Genomic DNA, 14,113 nt, shown 5'->3' on the forward strand with positions numbered 1-14,113 from the left:
CTGTTGCTGTCAGTTATATCAACATCAAACTTTGCAGCACCACTTTGAATAATCAGAGTAGTATTTTATAGGAATAGAATCTAGGACTCCTACGGCTCTAAATCTCTAAACAATTCCTTCTATAATTGACATATTGTCACACAAGTGTGATTTCATGGCCATTCCATAAAGGTATATGATTGCCTTTTATAGTCATGTCAAAGTAGCAATTTGTTATACTGTCTTCCTCACAGAAAGCTAGTTTATATGTTTCCGAGCCTGTAACCCATTCTTTTGAAGATTTTCGATTGTGGTAAATCTTTATCTTTATAGTATTCACATTGAGAGAATATACCACAATTTATCCCTTTACCCACTACATCCACAATTTATCCATCATAGATGAGCATTTGGGTAGTTTCTGTTTGGAGGCAGTTGTGGGTAGTGTATTCCAGAACACATCTTTTAATACATTTATGCTTGTATTACTGGTGGTTATATATAAAAGAATGGAATCACTAGATCATAGAACATACATGTGTTCACCTTTAGAATAATAGATGCACTCCTACCAGCACTGAATGAGAGATCTGGTTGTTTCATATCCTTGCCAATGCCTAGTATTTTCTTTTTATCCCTTTTTTTCAGCTTAGCCCTTCTGGCAGGATTTAATGGTATGTTATTGTGGTTTTAAATCACAATTTCCTGACTAATGATGTTGAATATCTTTTCATATGTTCATTGGCCATTTGGATATCCTCTTTTGTGACATGTCTGTTCAGTCTCTTTCTTTTCTTTGGTTTGTTTTGTGTGTGCATGTCTGTCTGTTGGGGGTAGTGTGGGGGAGGTTTTTAGGAGAAGGGGAAGAAAGCATTGGATTGCCTTTTTTCTTAATGATTTATTTTTAAAACGTTTTATATTATGAATATGAGTGTTTTGTCAGATACATAGGAAATCTGCCTCACCGTATGGTTCTTTTCCCTCTCTTATTGGTGTCTTTTATTATTATTATTATTATTATTGTTATTATTATCATCATCATCATTATTGTAGAGAGAATGGGAGAGAAAGGGAGAGAGAGAGAAACATCGACGTGAGAGGGACACATCGACTGGTTGCCTCCTGCACAACCCCAACCCGGGCTGGGGATGAACCGCAACCAAGGTCCATGCCCTTGGCTGGAATCGAACCTGGGACTCATTGGTCCGCGGGCTGATGCTCTACCGCTGAGTGAAACTGGCCAGGGCTCTTATTGGTGTCTTTTAATGAACACAAGTTCTTAACTTTAATGTAGTCTAATTTATTCTTGGAAAGTTTTATTGTTTTACATTTCACATTTAAATTTGGTATGATATGGAATCATACCAAAACATATATAAGTTTTCATATGGACAGCCAAGTGACAAAGCACCTTTAATTGAAAAGACCATTCTTCCCCCCCAGCTCATTTCAATATCACCTTCATCAGGTATGTGAGTCTATATATGGACTCTCTATTTTATATGTGGAAGCTATTTCTGGACCCTTTTCTATTCCACTAATCTGTTTGTCTTCTTTATGCCACTAACACTGCACCACCTTTAATTATTTTACCTTTACGGTAAATCTTGAAATCAGACGGTGTCAGAACTTACACTACCACAGTTTACCAGTTTAATTCTTTTTCAAGATTGTTTTTTCTATTCTAGGTGCTTTGCATTCCCATATAAATTTGAGAATCATCTTGTTACTTTGTACAAAAATCCTGTTGAGGTTTTACTTGGGATTATGTTGACTACACCAGTGGTTCTCATCCAGGGGGATTTTTTGCCCTCTATGGGACATTTGGCAGTATCTGGAAACATTTTTGGTTGTTGCACCTGGGGGAATGCTACAGCCATCTGGGGGACAGAGGCCAAAGATGCTGCTAAAATGGACAGGACAACCCTCCACCAACAAATAATTATCCATTCTCAAATGTCAATAGTGCCTCTGTTGAGAAACTGAATGAATATTGCTGTTTCATTTGGGCTCCTGCCTACCGTCTTATTATTTGTTTCTATTTGACCCACTGGTTTTTCTTCTTTTTTTTTCCCCCTCATTTTTTTTACCCCTTTTGGTGGGGATAAATCAATATTTATTATCTATTTTTTACTGTTTCTAAACTTGTTAAGTATACTTTTACAGTTTTTTTTTGAGCTCACCCTATAGATTTCATCATGTATTCCTGACATGTTATAGTCTAATACAGATTATTTTACTATTTCCTGATACTGCTAGACTCTTACTACACTTAATTTCTTATATAACCTCCATGCTCCTTTTGTGCCTTATTGTTTTGCATTTTGATTTTGTATATATATACTTAAACTACAAAAGACATGATACTTATTGTTTTGTATAGTTAATACTCTTTTATATTGATCTATTGTATTGTTGTTTATTCCCTCCTACATTTCCTTGTTTCTATTTAGGTTCATTTTCTCCTTTTATTTTTACCTTTAGTGTAGACCAGATAGCAATAAATTCACTCAGTTTTTGTTTATCTAAAACATCTTTATTTTATCTTCAGTTTTGAACGATGTTTTATAGGATGTAAAATTCAAGGTTGGTAGTTATTTCAGCGCTTTAAAGATGTCATTCTATTGTCTTCTGGATTTTATTTCTGTTCAGAAGTTGTCTGTCAATCTTATTGCTCCATTACTTTTAGGACTTTTCTCATTATTTTTGGTTTTAAGCATTTTGACTGTGAGGTAGCCATGTGTATTTCTTTCTCATTGTATTATCAACTTGGGGTTTGCTGAGCTGCTTGAATTTGTGGGTTGATTTCTTTTATTTTTTTGAACATTGCTTAGTCATTTCTCCCTCAGCCTTATCCCAGAAGACATGTATTTTGAGATCCCTGAAGACTGCGGTTTTGTCCCCCCTCAACCCCATATGACCATATTAAAAGCATTTTAATTTCTCTTTAGGTAGTGATAGCCCTCGACCTGGGCCATACCATAATCCTGAGCTCATGTCCAGGATCAGTAGCTGCACCAAGAGGGAAAAAAAAGTAGCTCTTGATTGTTGACTCATTCTGAACATTTACCCTCACTAGAGTATTAGTTCATCATGTTGCTTCCATGACTATTTTAACAAATTATTTTTGTAATTTACCTGCCTTTTTTTCTAGTTGTCAGCAGAAATATTGTCCTGCTGCATCCTACTATATCCTACTTGAACACAGAATATGTGTAGTTGTTCTTGAGTGCTTGTCAGGTGCCAGATGCCTTTCTAAGAGGTTGTAGGTATGGGTTTTCCCAGTCTAAAGTAGGTAAGACAGACATACACAGAATAATACAGCATGCTTAATACTATAGTAGCAGTATGTACAGTGTAGAACAAAGGAGGCGAATGTGACATAACATCACCTGTTTGGGAAGTTGCAAGTTTTATAATTTTGTATGGTTATAATTTTACGTTCAAGGGGTGAAGCAATAGAGATGAGGTTGGTGAGATAGGCAGGGGCCTGATGGTGAAGGGGCCTGTGTGCCATGGTAAAAAGGTGTTTTTTCTTTCAGCCAGCTGTGGAGAGCAGTTGAAAAATTTTAAGCATGGGGAACGGTGATCAGATTTTTGTTTAGAATGATTACTTACATATCAGCATGAAATGTAGGTTCAAGAAGGGCAGGCACACAAGGCAGGGAACCAGAGAGGAAACTGCTCTGGTTGGTCCAACATTAAATAGATGATCATCATCAACAGATTAGAAGGATGTTGAAGGGGTAGAACTGATGAAACTCAAGGAAATGGTGGAATTAAGAAAGCAGAGAACTAAGGTTTCTAGCTCCAGTGAGGACCATTAGTTGTAAAGAGAATACAAGAAGAAGAGCAAATACGTTTAGTTTTGGACATACTGTGTGTTCCCACTTCGTTAGCTCTATTACAGTTTTTATCATATCATCTAGAACATATAGTTCAGGGCACTCAGGGTTATCTTCTTGAAATTCCTGAGATGAATAAGAGAGATGCAGAGCCCCAGGCCATTGCCTTCACCCCCACTTTAATTAGACCTTCTGATTTATATGCTGAGCTTCCACTTAAACATTTTATTTGATGAAAGTTTCCTTTGCTAAGAGAGAAAAAAGTTCCTGAGCAGTGTTCCCTTTTTCATTCATCTTCCCATTTTAGGTCTCTGTTTCATTTGTTTGAATGAAGTTCTTTTTCAGGTATCTTCCTCTGGTCAGGTATATACCCTCTCTCAATCTTTGCATGTTGTTCTTTCACCCTCACTAGTGAGTATCTTGCCTGTTTGGGAGTGGGCTACACAGTTCTTCATTTGCAGTTAGTAGATGTTACTCTACTGTCTTCTAGTATCCATTGTTGTGAATGAGAAATTCAAAGCCAGTGTAACTTATGTGTTGTTTCTTCCTGAAAGCATATATGATTTTCCTCTTTATTTTTTAGTGTACAGGAATGTTACCAGAATGTGACTAGGTGTATATTCTTCAGTCTTTTCAGTCTCCAGATAAATCTTTTTCTTTGTAGCACAGGGAAATGTTTCAAATATTTGTTTTAGCTCCTCCATCTGTTCCATTTTCCCCTTCCAGAATTCCCAGCTATTTACATGTTGGTTCTCCTAGATCTGTCCTCCAAGTCCCACAATTTTCTTTTCTTTGTATTTCTGCTCAGAGTGTTTTTTGTTTTTGTTTTTGTTTTGTTTGTTTGTTTGTTTTCAGGAAGATTACCACATTTTTATTTCAGGTAACAAAAAAAGATACAGTGATGATACATGATGATCATAGAATCCAATAAAAAATGTATCAGAGCCCTGGCCAGTTTGGCTCAGCGGTTAGAGCGTCGGCCTATGGTCCGGAGAGACCCGGGTTCGGTTCCCGCTAAGGGCACGTACTTCGGTTGCAGTTTGTCCCCGGCCCTGGTTGGTCGTGCAGGTGGCAGCCACTCGATGTGTCCCTTCACGTCTATGTTTCTCTCTCTCTCTCCCTTCCTCTCTCTCCCTCCCACTCTATCTGTACAAAAAATGGAAAAATATCCTCGGGTGAGGATAAAAAAAAAAAAATGTATCAGATATTAAACTGATAAGAACAGATATTACACTTGATTTTAGCCAAAAGGCCGAGAAGCGATCTCCTCAGAGTTTTAAGATAGCTGTACTTGGTCTTCTAGGCCACTAGTTGGGTCTCAGCAATTAGCCATCTTTTTTGTTTTCTCCATCAATTGCACTTTTTTTGGTACAATTGATGGAAAATCGTGTTTTGAAAACTCTAAGAGATATCTTTTGTCTTAGAATTGAACTTCCTTTTTGGCCTTACTATTTTTCAAAATTTTATCTGTCTCCTTTAGTGGTTCTGTGAAGCTAAGCTTCACCACCTCAAGGGTGCACTTATTTGCTTTTTCTACCTCTGACTTCTAGGTCCCATTAAGTGGTTATCTTCCTTTTCTACCGTTTCAGCAAACCATAATTCAGGTAGAGACAGCACTCATCAGTGTGTGAGCCGGGGTCGATGAGATGTCAGCAGTCCCTGGCCAGGCTTTCTGGCATCCACACCCAGCTTTTTCCTAGACTAGGATAGGGAAGATTTAAGCTTCTTCCCTCCCCTGGCCTTGGGGGGGGGGGGCGGTGTCACGGAGACCAGCATTGCCCTTCCTTAAAGGGGTCCATGGAGCTCTGTGGACCAGGCTCTCTCATGGTATTAAAATAAAGCCTGATTGTGGCCTTGGAGCCCTCTCCTGGCTCAGGGGGACAGTTCAGTCACCAGCTCTCTGGGATGAGCAGGTCTTGCCCACACCCACCAAACATCACTTGCCTGCCAATCCTAGTCACTGGGGCTCAGTAGAGTTCATTGGATTGGGGATGGGGAGAGGCAGCAAAGACACTTTATTGTCATCATCTGTTCAGAACCCTCCAGTAAGTAGAGCAAAAAAAAAAATAGGGGGGGGGGAGATACTACCAGACTACATGGCCTCTGAGTCTCCATCCAATGTCAGCATTTTGCAGTTACACACATTTATGGTCTCCAGCGTCACCTCAGTCCTCAGTACCCGTGGGCCACACTTTCATGTCTTCCCAGCATGCTTTGCTTCCCCAAAGGGAATGGTTGAGCCTTTTATTCCTTTCCTCAAGCCCTCTGTTTACTCTCCTTGTTCACTGTCAGCCCATGACTTTGAATTTCTTACAGAGAAAAGAGACGCTCGCGTATTAAGTTGCTCAGCTCCTTTGTTTACCCTTAAACCTCCTTTCATTGCCTGCCGTCTGTCTTTCCATCAGGCTTGAATCTCTTTCTCCCATGATTTCTGTGATAATGTGCACTCCTGGTTTTTCCATTTTTCTGGCCACTCTTTTTCCCTTTGTTTTTGCTTTCAGTCTCACCTAGTTTTGATTCTTGTCCCATATTACTAGCTGCTGGGGGATCTTTTCAGTGCATGAAGTTGATCATATCTCCCGCTACTTAAAACCTCTGTGACAAGAACAAGCAAAACCAATCCATAGTGATAGAAGTCAGAATAGTGGCTACTCTGGGCAAGGGAAATAGGAATTGATTGCAGAAGGGCACCAGGGAGCTTTCCAGGGTGCTGGAAGTATTCTGTATCTTGTTTGGGGTAGTGATTACATGGATCTCTACGTGCATAAAAATTCACTGAGCTGTACATTAAGACTAGTGCATTTTACTGTATGTATGTTATGCCATAAGTTAACAACAACAACAACAACAACAACACAAGCTCTCAGAGGCTTTTCATTATGACGACAGGTTAAAACCCAAACTCCTTACACTAGCCTACAGATTCCTGTTCATTCCTCCCTCAACTCTGCTCAAGCATCTTCCTTTGAAACCTATCCTGGCTTCCCCAGGATTATGACACATGGGTCTTCCACACTCACTTAGGCCTATCCTGGTTCTAAATAGAACGTGTTGTAACTGTCCATTTGCTTCCCTCACTAGACTGGAGGCTCCCTATGAATAGGGACCATCTCTTTAGTTCCATTGCTCCCCTAGTGCCTTGTGCAGTGACTGGTGAATAGGCCCTCCCTAAATGTCTGTTGAATGAATGAATGCAAGTTCACTTTGTATTTGCTTTTAGCTTGATTTGTTTACTGAAAAGTTTCCTTCCTCCGGCCTGCAGGATGTTTCCCCAGTGAGAGGAAGTGCACCATGGCAGTTTTTGATACTCCTGAGGAGGCCTTTGGTGTTTTACGTCCCATCTGTGTTCAGCTCACAAAGATCCAGACAGTGGAGAATGTGGAGCAGCTGCAGGCACAGTTACATACTGTGAGTGACTCTGCCCTCCAGGAACTTCAGCAGTACATCCTCTTCCCTTTGCGCTTCACCCTGAAGATTTCAGGTCCCAAAAGGGAGCGCTTGATTCAAAGCGTGGTGGAGTGCCTCACATTTGTCCTCTCCTCAACATGTGTGAAGGAACAGGAACTTCTCCAGGAACTCTTTTCTGAGCTCTGCAGTTGTCTATATTCCCCCAACTCCCAAAAACCCGCCTCTGTGTCAGAGGAATTGAAATTGGCTGTGATCCAAGGCCTCAGCACATTAATGCACTCGGCTTATGGGGACATCATTCTGACTTTTTATGAGCCCTCCATTCTGCCTCGTTTAGGATTTGCTGTATCTTTATTGTTAGGCCTAGCAGAAGAGGAGAAGTCAAAGCAAATTAAAATCGCTGCCTTAAGATGTTTACAGGTTCTACTTTTCCAGTGTGATTGTGATGACCATCCAAAGTCTTTGGATGAGCTTGAGCAAAAGCAGCTGGGGGACTTGTTTGCTTCATTTTTACCTGGAATCTCAACTGCACTGACCAAAATTATTACAGGAGACTTTAAACAAGGGCACAGTATTGTCGTATCTTCTCTAAAGATCTTTTACAAAACAGTGGGCTTTGTCATGGCTGATGAACAGCTCAGAAGAATCTCAGAGGTCCAAGCAACACCCACAGTGGAGCACAGAATAGCAAAGCTAATGGTTCACAGGGAAGCCAATTGGGTAAAAAATACTGGTGACAAGTTGACTATCCTTATTAAAAAGATAATTGAGTGTGTTTCAGTTCACCCACACTGGAAGGTGAGGCTGGGACTGATAGAACTTGTTGAGGCCCTTCTTTCAAAGTGCAGTCAGTCACTGGTCGAATCAGCTGGTCCCCTTCTGAAGGCTTTGGTGGGTCTACTAAATGATGAGAGTCCTGAAGTTCAAGCCCAGTGCAATAAAGTTCTGAGACATTTTTCAGATCAGAATGTAGTGGTGGGCAGCAGAGCCTTTGCTGACATATTGTCAGAAAACCTACATTCCCTTGCCACCTCTCTTCCCCGCCTGATGAACTCCCAAGACGATCAGGGCAAATTCTCTACACTTTCCTTGTTACTCGGTTATCTGAAACTCTTGGGCCCCAAAGTGAACTTTGTTCTCAACTCTGTGGCCCACCTTGAGCGCCTTTCCAAAGCACTTATCCAAGTTCTAGAATTAGATGTGACTGACATCAAAATTGTTGAAGAGCGGCGTTGGACCACTGATCATCTGAGTGCTTCTCCAAAGACCTCAGCCGCACGGCCTTGGAGACAAATCCAGAGGAGATATTTCCGATTCTTTACTGATGAGAGGGTTTTCCTGCTCTTGCGGCAGGTCTGTCAGCTTCTTGGTTTTTATGGGAACCTCTATTTGCTTGTGGATCATTTTATGGACCTGTACCACGAGTCCGTGGTTTACCGAAAGCAAGCTGCCATGATCCTTAATGAACTGGTTGCCGGGGCCGCTGGACTGGAAGTGGAAAACCTTCATGAAAAACATATTAAAACAAGTTCAGAGGAACTGAGAGAGATTGTGACATCTCTACTTGAAGAATACACGAGCCAAGAAAACTGGTATTTGGTCACTTGTATTGAAGTTGAAGAAATAGGAGAGGAGCTAACAATGAAGCAGTCAGGCCTCCAGGCCATCACATCTGGTGCACACACCTGCCAACTTACACCTTTTACAGCCTTCTCAAAGCCAAGTCCCACTATTTGCTCCATGAACAGCAACATCTGGCAAATATGCATCCAGTTGGAAGGGATTGGCCACTTTGCATATGCACTAGGAACAGAATTCCGTTTGCTCTTGATGTCAGCCCTCTATCCAGTTCTGGAAAAGGCTGGAGACCAAACCCTGTTCATTAGCCAGGCAGCTACCAGCACCATGATGGACATTTGCCATGCTTGTGGCTATGACTCCCTACAGCACCTGATCAATCAAAATTCAGACTATTTGGTGAATGGGATCTCATTAAATCTGCGTCATCTGTCTCTGCACCCCCATACCCCAAAGGTTTTGGAAGTCATGCTGAGGAACTCTGATGCTAGCCTGCTTCCTTTGGTGGCAGATGTGGTTCAAGATGTCTTGGCTGCCCTGGACCAGTTTTATGATAAGAGTGCTACTTCCTTTGTCAGTGTTCTGCACACCCTGCTGGCTGCATTAGGTACATTGAGAACCCTTTTTAATGTTGTTTGGGGGGAAGGACTAGTATCCTTATATGCCTAACCTTATTTTTTTCTTTGTGGTTATGCTCTAGAGGACATTATTTGAATATTGTTTGAATTTGAATATTATTTTAATTTGTCCAGTCCCATATATTATGATAGGGTTGGTTCCATTGTGTGTGTGTGTGTGTGTGTGTGTGTGTACTTTTAATAATCTCTACCATCTATTGAGCTCCTGCTCTGTGCTAGGGACATAAACTCTGCTGACTAAATGTAAATATTATTTTTGTTTTACAGATAAGAGCTAAGGCTCAGTGAGATCCAATTTAGACAGGGTCACACAATTAATAAGGAGAAAAGTCGGGATTTATGATATTTTTCTTTTCAATATAACAAGCTGCTCCTGACGATTACTTAAGAATGAGCAGTATCTATTGCTAATGGAGAACAGGCATAACATGAATTATTCAGCCCGTAGATAATCTAGTACAGTACTGTCCGATAGGACTTGCTGTAACAATAGAAATGTTCTGTATCTGTTCAGTCCAATACAGTAACCACCAGCTACATGTGGCTAGTGCAACTGAGGAACTGAACTGTTCATTTTATTTCTTTCTTTTTTTTAATATGTTTTTATTGATTTTTTTTTTTTTTTTTTTAGGGAGAGATAGAAACATTGATGAGAAAGAAACATTGATCAGCTGCCTCCTGCACACCCCCTACTGGGGATCGAGCCTGCAACCCAGGCATGTGATCTGACCTGGAATCCAACCAGGACCTCTCAGTCCATGGGATGATACTCAATCCACTGAGCCACACCAGTGGGGCTGACCTGTTCATTTTCATTTAAATAGCCATATGTAGCTAGTGACTGCCATATTGGACAGAGCAAGTCTAGAAACCTTCTTTTAATATTTTAATTATATGAGGTGGTTTGAGATTCTCTCCTTACCTTTGATCCTATTGGGTGTCTGTCAGAGGTTTTAGCCACCATTAAAATGGTAAAGTTTTTATACTGTATGAATAAAAGAATCCCTCAACTGATGGTCTTTGAATGAACAAAATAATGAGCTGTGTACCTGAGTCCCTTTTATCCAAAGAGCATAACTCCAGTACTTACCTCAGTACTGCTAATAGCCTCCAGAATAGGTGGAAAGGCCACTGACCTCATCTTAGCTGAGAAAGCCAAGACCATGTAAGAAAGTTTCTCCAGGAAGGTGATTGGAACAGGGACAGTCCTTTGTCCTGTAGCTAATACCATTTCCAATGTTTGTTCATTCATTCAAAAAGAAGTGCCTGCCATATGTCAGGCACCGTGCTAAGTAATCAGGATACAGCAGTGAAGAAGACAAATAAACTCATGGAGCTTTCCTGTTGCTTCAAGAGAAGTGATAAACAAGTAAACAAATTATTAAGCTAATTTGAAAATCTTATAAGCACTGTGAAGAAACTAGACAGCTTGATACAAGAGAATAACAAGGACAGGCTATTTTAAGTAGATATATGCTCTTTGAATAAAAGTAAGTGGTCAAGCCCTGGCCGGGTTGGCTCAGTGGTTAGAGTGTTGGCCTGCGGTCCAGAGAGACCAGGGTTCGGTTCCCTCTGAGGGCGTGGACCTCGGTTGCAGTTTGTCCTCGGCCCTAGTTGGTTGTGTGGGTGGCAGCCACTCCATGTGTCCTTTTCATGTCGATGTGTTTTTTTTTCTCTCTCTTCCTCTCTCTCCCTCCCACTCTATCTGAACAAAAAATGAAAAAATGTCCTTGGGTGAGGATTTAAAAAAAAAGTAAATGGTCAAGGAAGGCTTCTCTGAGGAAGTGACACTAGAGCTGAGACCTGAAAATTGGGAAGGGCCCACCGGTACACATGGAGCTGTTAGCATCATTTTTATGGTTTTTAAGGATTTTCAGGCAAAAGGAACAGCAGGTGCAAAGGCCTGGAGGGATGCAAGGGCTTGGGGTCTTTTGAGAATGGAAGAGAGGTCATGGTCGAGAGACTGGAAATTAGACTGGAAAGATGGGCAAGGACAAATCCTGTGGGGTCTTGTAGATCAAGGGAAGGAATTCAGATTTTATTTTCGCAACCACTCAGAAGGCCTATGTAATGAACAAGCCGCTGGGGCATCAGCAGTGACCGAGAAGAAACTGGTCCCTGCTCTCCAGGAAATACTACTAAGATTGGCTGATTGCTTATACATTTTAGACTATGGCTGACTTCTATGGTCCAAATACACTCCAGACTTCTACCTTTAGTACTTTTGGGAACTCAACCACATGTTAATTTGAGATTTAAAAAATATATTAAGAAAAGGCCTATCAAATATATCCTCTCAGGAGCTATCTCAGTTTGGGCCTTGAAAATGGAATTGCCTTGGATTGCCGATATCTTTGGTCATCTCTCAGGGAGGAATCCTGTGTCGCACTAGTATTTCATTGAAATGGAGGAGGAGGGGGTCTCCATTGCAGAGAGGAAAATCAGGATGGGTAAGATTGACTTGAGAGTATTCTAGGAAAAGCAGCACAGCTGGGGCTAGCTTTTCTGAAAGCTTTGAGATAACCCGGAATACACTTACATTCAGAATGGTAAGCAGCACTGAGGTGGAGGTGGTCTGTCACGTACAAATCAAAGTAGCACTGGATGCTGGCATTTGTTTTCATCCAGTTGTCTAACTGATGTTCACATTTTAAAGATGGGAGTGGAAGTGTGGTCACAAGGAACAGTTGGTCTTAGATGAAATAAGGACATATTAGGAAATTGAGTTACCATAAACCTAGTGCTTCAAAAGCAGTGACTAAAAAGCATTATGTACCACAGTGAGGGCAAGAGCCATCTGCAGTTAAATTACTTCTACACACCAACTACTGGTTGGCTGATTATTTATTCATAACAACAAAACAAAGTAGCTTTGAAAGAAAGCATCGTGCCACATTGATTTGATGCTTGCATCATCTGTTGTGTGGCTGCACCATAATTCATTTAAGCAGTCCTTGTTTGGTGTACATTTTGGTTGTTTCCAGTCTTTTGCACCACCCCAAAAAATGAATATCTTTGTAGGTCATTTTGAACATGTCTAAGTACATCAGTAGGGAAAAATTCTCAAGACAAATGCTGACTTCGAGAGTATTACATTTAAATTTTGGATAGAATATCAAATTGCTCTCCAAAGAGTTAATACCCATTTAAACTCCCATCCGCAATGTAAGAGTGCCAATTTTGCGACGCCCTCACCCACACTTTATATTACCCAGCTTTTGGATCTTTGCTAATCTAATAGGAGAAAAATAGCACCTTATTATAGTTTAATTTATATTAAGAGTGAGGTTGAGCTTCATTTCATATGTTGAAAAGCCATTTGTGAGCAAAGATTTTTTAATGTCTGGCACTAGCCTTAAATCTAGAAAATTATCTTTGTAGCCTGTCTACTTTTAACTCATTGGGAATGCAGTCCCTTAGTGTACATCATGGACCTGATTTATACCTGCGGATGGGGCATTGAGAAAATGTCGTAATTGACCCCTACATGTGGGACCCTCCAGATCGAAGGCTCTCATCTCCAGCATTTGCTCTTCGCTCCTCCTGGCTGCCTGACCTGGCACCTCACTTGGTGCTGCTCTGGCTCTGTGCAGATGTTCCTTGATGGAAAGGAGATTAGCAAGTGCTAAAGGTTATCAGAGACTTTCTCCCTGCTGTCTATACAAGGAGAGCAAAAATTCAGGCTGTGGGCTTTTCTTGTTGTTCTTTCACTCTTTAAGTATTAAGAGTCTTTTTGAAAGGAAGCCCCAGAGGACCCCAGTGTACAAAAATTGTTGAAATTAGAGGTGCTGTGGTTAAAGAAGGGCTAGAAACCCTGGGCCCACCCTGTTTAGCCTGCTATCTCTTGGCTTCCCTGTCGTGACCCTAAGACATTTGTGCAGAGCCCTAGGGCTCCTCAAGGCACAGTATGAAAACCACTGGTTCAGTGGCATTTAAGGCTTATTCTGAGGTGACACATCAGAAGTACTGAAGCATCACTGAAGAAGGAAAAGCTGTGGAGAGAAAATGGCAGCCTTCGGAGCATTTTATATCAGAAATACAGATAGGAGACTGTACATTCTCAAGGCTCTGTAGAACCTGTCTTCTGCTAATGAGTAGCGTATCCTGTACTCAGAATTTTGTCACTTGTATGTGTTATCCAATCTAGTATATTTATTCATTCGGCATATATTTTTGAGTACCCATTCTGTGCTCGACATATCAGATTTCCAGTGGTGCTCAATGGGGCTTAGAGTCTAATGGGAGATTCAGATACTAAACAGTACACACAAACTAAATATAATTACAAATCACAATGAGTTGATATGAAAACAAAGAACATGGTGCTATATAAAGGACCTACATTAGATTAGGGAGCCAAGGGTGGGTGTTAGTGGACAGGTTATATTAATATTGAGACATGAAGAGTGAGTTGGAATTAGCCAGATGTGACATGGCAGTAAGTATTCCAGACAGCGAGAGCAGCATGTTCAAAAGTTCTAAGACAGGAAAACACCTGGCACATTGGAGGAACTGGAAGATGGTATGGCAAATGGGAGCGGTTAAAAGATGAGGTTAGAGAAAAAGGTAGGGGCCATGCAGACCATGGCAAAGAGCTTATTCTACTTACAAAGTATTAATGCCTATTGTCAATGACCAAGGTGATCATTCTCACACTTTATTTAC

The 14,113-nt window shown here is 40.9% G+C and overlaps 1 protein-coding gene and 1 pseudogene across 2 annotated transcripts in view; one reads left to right on the forward strand and one right to left on the reverse strand.

Moving 5' to 3' along the window:
• TTI1 (TELO2 interacting protein 1) overlaps nt 1–14,113 on the forward strand; it is a 47,418-nt gene that overhangs the window by 10,596 nt on the left and 22,709 nt on the right. The window contains exons 2-3 of one of the 2 annotated variants that reach the window (XM_036245373.1): nt 7,087–7,232; nt 9,267–9,417. In XM_036245373.1, coding sequence (XP_036101266.1) covers nt 7,116–7,232; nt 9,267–9,417 — 268 coding nt within the window. In that variant the 5' untranslated portion in view covers nt 7,087–7,115. Of the gene's footprint in view, nt 1–7,086; nt 9,418–14,113 lie in introns of both variants that reach the window. The other variant, XM_036245371.1, reaches the window with a different exon arrangement.
• LOC118619506 lies at nt 4,948–5,088 on the reverse strand (annotated as a pseudogene).

The sequence above is a fragment of the Molossus molossus genome, unplaced genomic scaffold (genome assembly GCF_014108415.1).
Source record: "Molossus molossus isolate mMolMol1 unplaced genomic scaffold, mMolMol1.p scaffold_m16_p_6, whole genome shotgun sequence".
In the NCBI taxonomy this organism is placed as follows: Eukaryota; Metazoa; Chordata; class Mammalia; order Chiroptera; family Molossidae; genus Molossus; species Molossus molossus.